The 14,418-nt window shown below is 44.0% G+C and overlaps 1 protein-coding gene across 11 annotated transcripts in view; it reads right to left on the bottom strand.

Moving 5' to 3' along the window:
* The window catches only part of mast4 (microtubule associated serine/threonine kinase family member 4), a 122,620-nt gene that overhangs the window by 52,644 nt on the left and 55,558 nt on the right, over nt 1-14,418 (bottom strand). For all 11 annotated transcript variants that reach the window (XM_018744743.2, XM_018744745.2, XM_018744746.2 and 8 more), the window contains one exon: nt 6,213-6,244. In XM_018744743.2, the coding sequence (XP_018600259.2) occupies nt 6,213-6,244 (32 nt within the window). The remainder of the gene's footprint in view (nt 1-6,212; nt 6,245-14,418) is intronic.

The raw sequence follows: 14,418 nt of genomic DNA, 5'->3' as shown, positions 1-14,418 counted from the left end.
TGTGGAATTTTATACACTTCCCATAATTCCCCACTCTGAAATTCCTAACACACCAACAGACGGAGAGATATGAAAACAGGTGCACACCAACTAGCTTCCTTTTTTTTGTAACACGCTTTGAATGAATTTTGTTCTACTAATTTTTTGTTCCAAAAGTCGAAAAATTGGGCATCAAGAGCCGTTATACTGAAATTTCAGATAGAGAGAGTTTTTAAATAGAGGGATGCCTGTACTTTAAGAGATAAAATTGCCTATGATAACACAGCATAACTAAGCAGTTGCCCTTCATTACTCACTATGTAATACTGTATGACTGCATACCTGCACTCATTCAGCTCAATACACTTAAAACACATAGGTTGCAGTGATGAGCATTGATAGACAACAGTGTTTAGTGTAACACAGACTGAAGAGATTAGAAGCAAGGAGGATAAATGTGGGAGCCTCTCTCCTCCATTCGGGAAAATACCCTGAACCAGTCTACTGATCGCTTGGCTGGTGCTCACCTTGGTACCAGAGCACACGGTACAGGTAAAGGTAAAGGTTCACAAAACCCCAACCAGCTAAAAGTTAAAGCCAAAGTCAAAGGGGCTGTATTGTCATTTCAACCATATACAGCAGGTACAGTATACAGTGAAACAAAACAATGTTTCTCCCAGACCATGGTGCTACATAAAAAGCAACACAAAGCTACTTACATTAAACAAAAAAGAATAAACACAGTAAAAAAAGATATTACAATAATAAATACCATAGATTTAAACATACTAATTAGCATCAAATTCAGTGGAGTATGGCTGTGTGTGCGCGAGCATGTATGTTATGTGTGGCTTGGCATCATGTTTAAAACTAAACATGCACAATTAATATCCTCCTCACATAAAAGCACATGTAAGAAAATAATGTTACCTGACAAAGAAAGTGTTCATAAAAACTCATTTCCAAAAGCATTTCCCCAATAATCAAGACAGATATGTCTGCCTTTGCAAATTAAAGCCATTCAGCTATTACTACACTTCCGTTCCTAGTCAGCCTCCAAGGGGGAGCCCCAGATTGACAAGCCATACAGCATGACATTCAGAATTTAGTTAATAAATCAACCAGGAGGTACGAATTCAACATCGTTGCTCACAAACGCAAAGAAATACCTTGTAAGTTGAAGCAGCGGTATTAATTGAAACTCCTCACCAAGGAAATGAAAAAAAATAAAAAACCCAGCTATACTTTACAGTGGAGGGCTTTTTGCTTGCAGACTCCCATATAGCCATAAAGCCAGGAAAGGAGTGAAAATGTGAAGATCCTCAGTGCCCATCCTTTCAATTTCGTTCTTTAACGCACAAAAACTTAAGCACCAATACAAGAATGCAGTTCACAACACATGAACTGGGCTATTGTACATACCACAGTAGAGTTATTAAATGTCCATGTGCCAGACCTTAACTGTTGCAATCGATGCAAATTTTCTTACATTCCATGCATACTGCTGCACGAGCGATCTGAGCATGGCCTTCAGTAGGTCCTACTGGATCAATATCCCCAGAAGAGGGTCTTTAGTTTTCTCTGTAGATACAGAGAAACCTGCATGTAACCCTCTCAACTTTAGAGGTCAAGAGGAAACCATGGTTACGCTGTACCTTTACCACATCAATTTCCAGGAGCTCAGTTGGCAGTTCAGTGTTTAGACAGCAGTCAGGATGTCCACCAGGGCTCCGCTGCAGTAGATCTGCAGTCACTCTCCGAAAGTGTCTCCTGCATTTATGTTCACAATTCTTCGAGCCCCTAGCCTCTACAGCCAACAGTGTTGTTAAAACTTACATGGCCAGGAATAATTTAAGAAGTACACAGTATGCAATGCATGCGACCTTGTAAAACCCCCTCACCATCTGGAACTCATTGCCCTCCACCCATCATGTGTCAGTACTCACTTTAGCTCTGCTGTATGATTACCGTACTCTGGCGTCTGCCCAAGGGTGCAGGGTCCCTGGCTGTTGAATCTGTGTGTGTGTGTGTGTGTGTGTGTGTGTGTGAGAGAGAGAGGTGTGACTCACCTGCACAAAAGCACATCGCAGCAGAGCCCTCAGAAACACACTTCCATTTATTGAGAAGCCTGTAGCACATACTGGTGAACATGTTCAAATGAGTTTCTTTCAAAAGGTTGTGGAGACCACCTCTAACCAAGTCGTGTTTTATAAACCTTTTTTTATACCTTCACACCACATTTCAAAAACTCTCATGTGTGCTTTCATCCGTAATACCATCAGCACAGCATCTAACTGTTCTTCAGGATTTACTGTACGTTATTTCAGCTGCCCATTAATTCCCATTCAGAACTTAGCTCACGCATGAGAAAGTCATTAAAATCAATCCCAAGAGACCCGTGCTAATCATGAAAAACAGGAGCTTTCATCAGAGTGGATGGGCTTTTGCTCAGTGACACAAAGATCCAAAGCCAAAAAAAAAATGAACTCGCTCCATGCTAAATCACTCTCACACAAAACGGTGGAAAAAAACCATAGGGTGCATGGAAAAAAGCTAAGAAAAAACTTCAGTGTCATTTCCCCACTTTAAATGACAAAATATTCATTCACATTACATATATGTATGTAGCTGACACTTCACAAAAGCAATTTACACTGCTAAGCCTGTTACAGCCGAGCTAGACTTTTTATACAATTGAGCACTTGACAATTGAGGTTAGTACCTTGCTCAAGGGTGGGGGATTAAAACCTGGGTACTTTGTGTAAAAGGCACCAGCTCTAACCACTGCGCCACCTACTGTCCAACTGGTCCGACTGACTGTTCTTCTTCTCACGTGGGCCACAGCTGTCTGTGACTTGCTACCATTAACCTTCTGTCACCTGGTCAGTTTTTCTAACCACGTGGCACAACTTAACTGCCTGATAAACCAGGTGCAGTTAGTGCTTGGTGGGGTTAAAAAAGGCATACCAGAGCACAATCAAAAACTAAATCAAAAACATACTAGGCTCCTCAGCATAGAATCAGGGATTCACGATAAGTCTGACACAGGGTTGTATTCGCAGGGTGACTATAATAAGGCAACTGAAAAATTGGACCTCGGGTCTTTTAAGCTCTGAGGCCTGTTTCTCCACGTACGCATCTTTCTACGCGTCGCACATCCTGGAAGCCACTGCAGCGACACTGTGATTCTGTACTTTGGGGCCTTCTTCTCATTTTCCAAACACAGGCACATTAAGACAACGCAAACAGACCAGTTCTGTGGAGTCAATGATGATACTAAAACGAGGGCTGACAGTTGGATTACTGACTGCGGAGTTCAAAGTCTTTCACATATTCTTCGGCTCTTCTAGGAATCAAAATGACTGTTAAAACAAATCTGCAGTGCAGATCGTGAAGTATATTCCGTAACTTCTCGGGTAAGAAACTGCCTGGTCCTTGGCAGTAATGGGGAGGCAAATGCACAGGTACAAGCTGGAGCTGCTTTGGGTGAAAACCATAACAAGCGATCCATTTGATGCATTCCTCCACCAGATCAATAGAATAATGTCATGATTTGAGCCTGTATTTATTGAATGCTACCTTCAGTTCACTTTCTCAAGCAAGGATTAAAGAAACAGACTTGTATTGTGAGGGTTTCTGAAGATCCAGGAAAGGTCTTGTGGTTGCACCTATAAGCAAAGTACTTCGACCTGAACTGTCACAGTAAAAATCCAAAAGTATTCCATATTTGCTTTAGATAAAGGCTTCGGCTAGTTACACAATACGAACATGGTTAAGACACGATGGTCATGGCTTGGGTTTTTCCTCACCATGGTGATTCTCCACCTTTTAAACACATGCATTTCAGGATTATTCATGAGACTGCATTCTTTCATACCTTCAGACCCTCTGCACCTTTTTTAATTACGTTCATTTATCACAGCACCTCAGCTGCTCATTCACATGTAAGTATGAATCCAGCACAGGCTGTGAAGAGTTTGCATGTTCACCCCGTGTTCATGGCCCAGATGTGGAAGAAGGCAATGGTGGACCTTTAAAATGCCATTTGTCAACATGAAAATTACGTAAGCAGTCACTATGGGTGCAATTCGGCACTAACCCTTACCCTGCGTTCACCACTGCTTCAACCTAAATAATATTAATGACTGCTGTTGCCTTTGTAAACTATGCTTCAGACAAGCAAAAAGATGAAAAATTTTTTCACGAAAGATAAAACCTTTTGACTATAGCAGGTATTCAACCTTACCTGAGAGCAGCTCTGACTGACTAAAGTCGACAGGGGGCTTTGACAGTCCTGAAACACAAGCTCTGGAGTTGCATAGCAACTGTAGCAGCACCAGCAGGATCGAGAGCGATGGATCCACAGCGTCTCATGTCGCCACGTTCCAGCAGAGGGACAGGCCGATGAAGAGACAAACGAAGCACCACGCTGGGGTGCATGCGAGACTCACGTGGCTGGCCTCCACCCTGGAAGGGCATCCTTGTGTGTGAAGCAGTCTGAGTGGAGGAATGAAGAGACCAGCAAGGGAGGGGTTTCACACAGCCCACATCCCAATTCAAAGATCATGCCAAGAAACAGTCCATCCAAAGGGTGCGAGACACCATGAAAAATGACGTGATATTACACGGGCAAAGCTAGACACTCTAGCAGAACTGGGATAATCAGCTCCGAGCTCCACTTTCAAGGTGCCGTAAAGGCTGCAGGCGCAAAGGTCACACTGTCAATCCCTCCGAAGATGACAACGTGGGCCATGAGCTCACCGATATTCTCCTTCTCCACTGGCCAGAAACTAATCGTTCAATCATACACAAGCACAAAAACACACACACGTGCACAGCAGCACTGAGTCACCCAGACAGCCATTCAACGCAGGAAAAAAAAACCCACAAACTATTGCCTCCCATTTCCGAAAAGCCTTTCTTGCCACGATGAATCTAATTAAAAAGTGTAGGCTTTTGGATTTTAAAATGTACCTTTTTTACGCATACTGGGACAACAGTTACTCTGACAAAAACCATTTGTACAAATTCAATGCCCTTTTACCCATGACCATGAACTTATATTTCTACATCTTTCAGTTATGGCAGCAATCAGCAAACAAGTGTGCTGAGCATCAAACTGCTATGCCCAAAAGCAAAAGCAGGAAGTCATGATCATAGCCATTTAGATATTAATTTAGCTCAAAGCAATTTACCTTAAATGACTTACATTTATTTAGCAGATGCTTTTCTCTAAAGCAACATACATCTCGTAGAAAATACAACGTGTGCATTACATTAGTAGAAAGAGACATAGCTGCAGATGCGTGACTCTTAAGTACAGTTACTTTGTTTCCCTCACCATATGCACCAGCGTTCATCACACAAGTAGCTGCATGAAACTTTACCAGAATATCGTTGATTCCTAATCACAATGATTTACACTGATTTGCCCATTTATACATCAGGGTAGGTGTTACTGGAGCAAATCATTTACATTTATTCATTTAGCCGCTGCTTTTCTTCAAAGTGAATTACAATGATGAGCTACTTACAATTATCTATCCATTTATGAAGATGGGTAATTTTGCTGGATCATTTCTTTTTGAGGTAGCTACCTTGCTCAGGGGTACTACAGCTGGAGGTGGGATTCAAACCTACAAGCTTTACATCCAAAAGCAGCAGCTCTAACCACTACATTACCAGCTGCCGCAGTGTTAGTACTTTGCTTATCGATATTAGGTGGGATTTGAACCTGGGCCCCTTTGAGTGGAAATCATCAACTCTGACCACAACTCTACTGGCTGCACATAAGGAAAGTGTAAATATTAACATGCTGATTGATGGTCAGTTTTTGATCAGTTCAGGTATGAGTAACCCGTCCACACCTTTAGGGTGAACGCGACAGACACAAAGGAAAGCTCGGAAAACGCACGTCCGGCACGGCACGGCGCGGCTGCACTCCGGCCCCCGGTGTGAGGACAGCCCACGTAGTTGCCGCCCGCAAACGCAGTAACATCCGAGCGTGGACCTGAACCGTTTCGCAGGCAGAGAACACTCTCTCGCGGGGGGCTCTCAGACTCCGGTACACTTAATGCTTCTGAGAGCATTACTTACTGCTGCTTTGAATGTCATGACTCTTTTCGTGTGCAAATGCACACAGCAGGAGCCAAAGAAACACCGCACCGCTGAAGTCTTCAGCGGAGACAAAAAGCAAAGCGACACATGAACATACGGGAACTATTTGTACTTACAAACTTCCTCTTCGCGGCAGGCTCAGTTCTTTCTGAAAGAGGAAAAAAAAAAGAAAAGAGAGTAAGTACTGACTGAGGAGGGTTCTGACACCTTGAAAATGACATATCTGGTTAGGAATGCAACATCAGTGAATATATGAGAAAATGCAGCCCTGCAATCATAGAGCCAAAGAAAAGCGTGCTGCCGAACAATTCCACACCCGTGTGGACCTGCAGCGTCCTTTAATACCAGTGTCACAATGGCACTGCCTAATAAACACCTCCTCTCATCTTCGCAGGTTAACACTTCTGCAAGCATCAGCTTCACTCAGAGGAGAACACAGCAAATTGTTTTACAGCTGTTACTTTAATTGAATTTTTACTATTCAGGGTCCCCCCTGTGCTATTCTGACCAGTGCACAACTTGGACTGAACTGAGAAATGTGACTGGATATATCCGAACCATTACATTTGGATTCAATGTACAGCTGAAGCAGAAGAAGACAATAAATAATGTTTAGATAATAGTGCCTCGGATGCCGTTGTATCTTGAAGGGATTAATCACTGGCAAAAGTGGCGATGTTTTGGTTACTACCTGTCAAGCTCAAGGCAATCAACTGTTTATTAGGCACTGAAGCCATATTCATTATTCATAATTTTACTCAGTCTGAAGCCATTTGTGAATTTATAGTGCATTATCTATTTACGATATTTTCATGCTGTATTGAACAGCTGAACAAAGCACAATTAGCAATCTTGCCACACACTTTGTTCTCAAATGGAAGACAAAACAGAAACAATTATAAAGGTGTATACTGCTTGCTGGGATTTATTTCTGAATAATATATCTATGGCACTGATAAGAAAAGAAAGATAAATATCTTCTGTTTGTACAGTATAGCAATAATTTACTAAGGACAATGGTAACAAGATGAAATGTGTACACCTATTAAAAACCTGTTAAGGCAAAGCTGTAGCAAAATACCAATGCTTTCTAAAGGTGCATTTTTGTTTCCGAATATAGTTTGAACTGATGTTACTGTCGATCAGTTTATTTACTGCTTAGCTGTCGTAAAATTAACTCATAGTAAACGAGGGACTGGATTGTAAGTCACATGAATGTTTATGAGCAGCTATCAGTATTGCTATACAGTATGATTACAATTATTATAATTACTATAGTTGTTAATGCATTTTACGTTAGTTCCTTATTCCAAGTTTATTACTCACGGTCTGATTCATGTTCCTATTATTTCTGTGCAGATGCGAATGACATTAACACACAGCTACAATAAGCAATATAAATAATAGTAATCTACTTTAATGAACTGTTTTCCCTGGCATTAATGTTATAGCTTATAATACATGTAATGTTCCCATTAGCTTGATTATAAGCCCTTATTTCACTAGCTTACTGTATTGTGCTTCTCAGTATATTTTCAACTTGTCATTCTAAAGAAAAGTGTGCACTAAACGAATAAATATTACTAAAAATATAATTGTATTGGTGATATATACACAAATATAGTCTCATGTAACAGGTATTTTCAATATTTCACAAGTTATGTTTCACGTCCATGAGGCTCTGGTTAACAGCGGCAGTGAACCATACATTTCCGGGGGTTGAAGTGCACTTCCGCACCAGTAGAGGGAGACATTTCCCGCTCAAAAAGGCGCAAGTGAGCCAGACTCGGACGTCTGCGTCCGGTTAACTGCCGCTACAACCAGTACACCGTTTCCCACCCTGGCCGGCTGGGAGAGGGATGGGGGCTGTTGACCTTCGTCTGGTCAATTTTGGAAACTCGAATGCCTGAAGTTCCATTAGTTTCCATGGTAATAGTTTCTGTGTTCCTCCACCCCCAAAACTGACATCCATTTATTCGAAAATATCACTAAACCCAGTTAAAATGGACAGGTGTTACTTTGACGGTTGACATGAGTTACCATTAACACAAAGTAACAAGGCAGTTTCCCTTCGCTAATTACTCTTTAGTACTGCACAGTCTTTACAGCCTCTATATACAGGACACAACTCATGAGAGATTTCAGGTGGACTGGTGACTAAATATATATACATTTATTTATTTAGTAGATGCTTTTCTCCCAAGCGACTTCCAATGAACTCTATGTAGTGTTATCAGCCCACACACCTTATTCACCGCAGTGACTTACACTGCTAGATACACTACTTACACTGGGTCACTCATCCATACATCAGTGGAACACACACACACTCTCTCTCTCTGTCACTCACACACTATGGGTGAACAGCATGTCTTGGGACTGTGGGAGGAAACCAGAGCACCCGGAGGAAATCCGCACAGACGCGGGGAGAACATGCAAACTCCACATGTCCTCTCACATCACACAGGTTCTGTGAGACAGCAGCGCTACTCGCTATGCCACCGTGCTGTCCATTTATAAAGACTATTTATATATATATATATATATATATATATATATATATATATATATGTGTGTGTGTGTGCATGAGAGAGACAAACAGACATTGCTATAATGTATAAATGTGTGAATGCTTGTAGACAGTTTACTGCAGTGTATCTCGCACTGTAAGTCACCTTGGATACAGGTGTCACCTCAATATTGGTTAATCACTGCATGTCACTTCAGAGAAAAGTGTTTGCTAAATTAAGAAATATAAATGTGGATATCTCAGGCTGCTCAGCTGTCAAAAGGCATGGGAAACCTTAATTCGGTCCCCCTAAATGTGAAGAAATGCCTCTTAAGTCAAAGAGGGATATGAACTGAATCGCACAGTAAAGCTGAACTGCAGCAACTCGAAGGGCTGTATCTCGGGGATCACTCTGTTACAACTGCCACTTTGGTGGAACAAACACAGACTGTCAGAAAAAAACACTCTAGAACCAGACGTATCACACGACCATGAAAAATCCATCCACACAAAAAATGAGAAAAATCTAGTTTCCAAAACGTATGAAAATTAAAATAGTTTCTACACATTGATGCAAAGATACCCAAATAACGTGGACAGCCCAATAATTAAGAAACACAGTCACGCCTCAGTGAACGCGGTCAGAGGTGATGTAGCGTTTCCACTTGGCCGTCCGCTCTGCTTGTAGCTGGGAGAACGACTGCACTTACAGGTCTCCTCATCAAGGTGACACTACACTTGTGCGCGCGGCACTCCCGCTTTTCCACTGACGTCACAGTCCTCCTCGGCCCGCTGAGCCACTTCTGGTGGAATCAGACAAGGCCACTTACTCCCGCAGCTCTTAAAGAAGAGGGAAACGGTGGAGATCCCACCTCTGCGTTCATCTCAGACCCCCTCATTACTGGGGGTGGGGGGAGCAGGGGACTCTTTGCAGAAAGGGAGCCCTATATGGAGCGGCTGCCCCTGGCTCCAAAGGCTGCCGGTCCGATCCCTGCCTCCGGCTATAGTGCCTTTGAACAAGGTACTTGCCCTGCAACTGCTCCAGTACCTTCGCCCGGCTACGTGCCTGGCTCTGCAATGGACTGGCATCCCGTCTAGTGTGCGCCCCCGCCCTTCAGCCTTGTTCCCAACATCTCTGGGATAGGCTCTGGATCGGTGCGACCCTGCTCGGGACAAGCGGTTATTGAAATTGTTTGGTTGGAGTCCTATATGATGGAAGAGTTCAGAAACTGAGAAAATCAGAGCTTTTCCTGAACTGACTTAGCGATTGCCACTTTTTTGGCCTCCTAAAAATGTTGTCTTTAAACATAAATCTGAATCTTTGGCACAACATATACTTCTTAGTAAAGTCTCTATGCGATTACCCACAAACTAGAAGATACATGTCATACAGGGCAAAAGGAGGGAAATACAGCAGATACCTATCTACCAGATACCGTTTATTCATTAACTGACATTCTGTGAATTGTTGGATTAGAACTGAACTGGTGAATTACAATGTTAATCAAATTACAGTGATTTACCCAGCTATGCTGTTGGGTAATTACTGTAGCAGATCAGGGAAAACACCTTGCTCAAGGGTACTACAGCAGGAGTGACTAAAACCTTGGTCCTTCAAGTGCAAGACTGCAGTTCTAACCACTACTCCACCTGCTGGCCCACATAAGATGGTGTGCCTGAGCGAGAACCTTTGTCTACACATGCAAAGCTGAAGGAAAACACTGATTTATCAAGCACTGCTGGAAAACATTTCTTGTACTATTGTTTAAAAATGGACAACACACACCCCAAGGAAGCTCACGCAAGAAAAAAATTCAATACAATTTGTGAGTGCGTGTATATAAGAAGCCCTCAAAACTCAAACCTCAGTGGTTTAAATACCATGCACAGGGGTCTAGAGGCAATTGCAGACAAGACACTTGCACCAATTGGATTTTAAAATCACAATCGGGCGGAGTGGCTAGCGGCCACAATCAACGTAACAAATGAAAGTTTATCATTTATTAAAACCCGGAGACTGGAATATTCAGGGAATCCACAGCTCTACCTTCAGGAAATGAATTAGAGAGCATGAATACAGTAGAACCAAGAGCTCAACATTCCCATACATCTCAACATAACAATGAGGGCAAAGTCTTAGATTTCTTTTTTTTTTTTTTTTAGCTGCACATGACTTGTGTGTATAGATTTCAATATACATATATACAGTATGCATATAAATCACACCTATATGTATTAATTATACACATACACACATATGTAAATGCAATAAGTCTGTTTAAGGGGGTATTTCAAAGGTAAAGGGGCAAAAAAAAAAAAAAAAAGAAACCAGCAAAGTAATTTACCACAGTGGAAGTGTAAAAAGGTCTTTTTGTCATTTAAAAATGAGCTGTCCTCAGCTGTCCATAAGGACTTCTTTCTAGCTGCCCTGGCCACTCGTGATCTATGGTAGAGCTCTGCAGCTGAGGAATGGGGGCGACACGTGTCTGATTACGAGAGGCGACATTAGGAACAGCGTGGATCCTCGGGTTTCAGGTGCCTCGAAGCCACAGAGATCCAGAAACCTTGGTGGCTGTTATTCTGCCAGAGGCACCGCATACAAGAGCAATGAGGATCCAGGTTCTCCCGCAGCTGAAACGTTGACAGCTGAACCTGCGGATCACGAGTTTATAGCCTACTGCCAGAAAGGATGCTGCACACTCAGACAAGGTGATGTTTTCTCCAGCACAAACTGCCACATTTTGAAATCAAATGTAAAATAACATAAGGCAAGAGGATGTCTAAATCATCATTTCAAATTCAAAAAAATACAATTAAAATAAATACTAATATTGCCATTTTTTTTCTTTAAAAAATACCTTCCTAAAATTATTTTCACTGCTTTATTTATATAATTAAAGCTAGTGGGTAAAACAAAATTAAAGTGTGAAACATGATGAGAGCATGGCAACAGCTCCCACAGCGGAATGGCATTTTGATGGCATTTGAAAGGGACCCAACTGAAAGAGCAGAACGTAAATGATTGCGAGCAGCGAAAGTCACAGCAGGAGGGGGTCAGGACACGGGTGAGTTCCGGCCCGTTCTTCAGCTAATCGCGGCAGTGACAACAGTGCCCGACGGAACATTTACACACGGGCTACGGAAGGCTTTCGTGGTCTCGCCTCCGATTCAACAATCCTTCGCTCTGCACAATCCCGCAATCTGTTCATCCGGAGAAGCCGCAACAAAATTTGAACGCGCGCTTTGAAAATCACGCGCCTGTATCTGGAGCTTTGTCGGCTAATTCTGTACACCACGACTCGTACGTCACTTTACAGAAGGTCATCTGCAAAATGCTTAAACTGATGAATACAAAAGTAACGCTCTTGGGTCAGGCGCACTGGTCAGTTTTGAGTTCCAGGCCTTACCTGAGATGTGAAAACTGGACAAGCTCCTCAGGAATAAGATAAATCTCAGCTTTGATCACAACATCTGACCAAACAGAGATAAAAGACAGAAAAGCAACAACAACAATGGTCTCACTGCAATTCACTGCTCTCTGCTAGCTGCCTGTCATCAAATTCCACTATGATATTTCAGCACCTTCACAACTGGTACCATCTCGTGTGTGCTCGTTGCCCGGTCATCAACACCGCAAACAGCACAAGCAAGAAGAAGGGTCACACTTTTAAATTTACATTTATTCATGTATCTGACACTTCACTCCAAAGCGACTTACAAAGATACCAACAGTTTACACAGCCGGGGTAATTTTACTGGAGCAATTTAGAATAAGCACCTTGCTCAAGGGTACAACACCTGGAAGTGGGATTAAACCCTGCAACCTTTTGGTCGGAAGGCAGCAGCTCTAACCACTACCCTACCAGCTGTCCCTGCAATAATGAGAAAAAGCTCTTTCCTAGGCGCAACAGCAGGTAGCGCTGGTGCCTCACAGTACTTGAGCTACTCGTTCAGGTGCGGGTTCAAATCCAGCTCAGGGTGTTGTCCCTGTGTACGCAATAGAAAAGCAAGAGTGAAAGAAAACGGTGGAAAACCAGTTTTGTACCGCCCTTGCCATGCAAGTCACCATGAGTCGACAACACGTGCCCCCCTTGCCAACGCAGTCCTCGTGGTACCAAAAGCAGTGATCACAAACAACACATCAGCACCATGTTCCTCCATCTCTACTTAGAAGGAGATCTTTCTGAAGACATGCATACATACAAACACGCACACCCCTCTTCTGGCTGCACCACGATCTTTCAGCATGAGAAACGAGTCGTACGCGAACGTGTCGGCGGCACGCGTGCAGAAACGCGCGGCGGGGACACGCAGACACCTCCGTCACCCCCCGAGCTGCGTGTTGCAGGCGGGGGGGCGGAATTCTCGGAGGGGAGGGAGGCTGCGCGGCAACACAGGAAACAAACAGCTACGTCCGCGAAGATACTATCACGGCTGTCAAGGACCCCTAATTCCGTCGTCGCGAAAAACACCTCCACTTTGACAGGATGCACGCGTCCGACGACGCCGGCGTACACTTCTTCACGCCTCCGGATGGCCCGACTTTACAGAAACACGCTACCTAAAGCGAAAAAGGCCAAAGACGCCACAGAGCGCAGCGACACCGACACGCTTCGTTTAATGAGCCTCAAGGGTGGACTGATGCGTTTACATGTATGACTTTGTAGCTTTTAATTAGCACTTCAGTAAAAAGTGGAGAAGTGCAGGGCCTTCCTGTCGCACAGCTTCACTGCAACGATACAGGGCTCACGTTTCCCCCGGCTGTTCCTTTGCGCAAGCTCCCTTTCAGCGTACAAACGCGCACAAAAGAGAGGCGTAGCGACGAGCCAGCGAGTCTCCGATGACTTCCCTAACGGAGGTAATTGCAAAAGGATCGGGAGAAAGGAACCACGGGAGAGAGCGGCAGGTGTGACGGCACTTCAGAAGAGCCGCGCCTTTCGAGGGATGCTCTCGAATCGCTGGCAGAGTCACATCTGAATGATAACGTGTTTGAAACAATGGTATTCGATGTCTCCCGTTCACACGCGCGCACGATTCCCTGGCGGAAAAATCCACAAAGTGACGGAGGGAAGTTCTAGAAAGCCTCGTTGGAGGCAGGCGGCTCCACGCGCTACCCACGCGAGGGCTTCGCCGGGCCACGCCGGGCCACGCGTGCTCGGCGTGCGAAACGGCCGCCCCTTCCTTGCGCTTCCGCGCACCGCGGCTGCTCGAGCAGGCCTCCGTCACCAGGTGACCGCTACGGGGACGTCCTCGGGTCGAGGGCGCCCGTCAAAGCCGCGCCCACGTCTCCAACAACCTTCTCGTGAGGGTTCATTAATAATTCCCTTTCTTCTTCCTCCCCTCGGTGGCTCACCCGTCCTGAGATCAAGGGTGCACAGGGAACACAATACTATGATTCTGACATGAAAGATTATGGGTGGTAACTCCTCTCGCGCTTACCGCAACACTCTCAGTTTAGCTCCTAGCTCAGCTCTGCTCGGCACGTACAGTAACCCGCAGGAGACACTGCACTTCACAGCTGTTCTTTTTCTTAATTACCCATTTCACACACACAAAGTTCCTACAAGCTGCACTATCCATCAGCAGAAACCGCACCGGCTTTTCAGTTTACGACCATTTTTGAGGGTTTCTATAGGCAAGATCCAATTCACACATACCGTAAGGGAAAGAATATGTGCAACTCAACATTTCTGGAAGTACGAAAGGTTCAAGTCAGGAAGCATTTAACCAGAGTCTTCTCGCATGAATGAAGGCCAGAATTTTAAGTTTCGGAAACTCCGATAAATCGAAACTTCTTCATTGCCCAGGATGCA

Source organism: Scleropages formosus, chromosome 6 (genome assembly GCF_900964775.1).
Source record: "Scleropages formosus chromosome 6, fSclFor1.1, whole genome shotgun sequence".
NCBI classification, from domain to species: domain Eukaryota; kingdom Metazoa; phylum Chordata; class Actinopteri; order Osteoglossiformes; family Osteoglossidae; genus Scleropages; species Scleropages formosus.
Note: the sequence above shows the minus strand (reverse complement) of the source record. Positions and strands in the feature narration are given on the sequence as shown.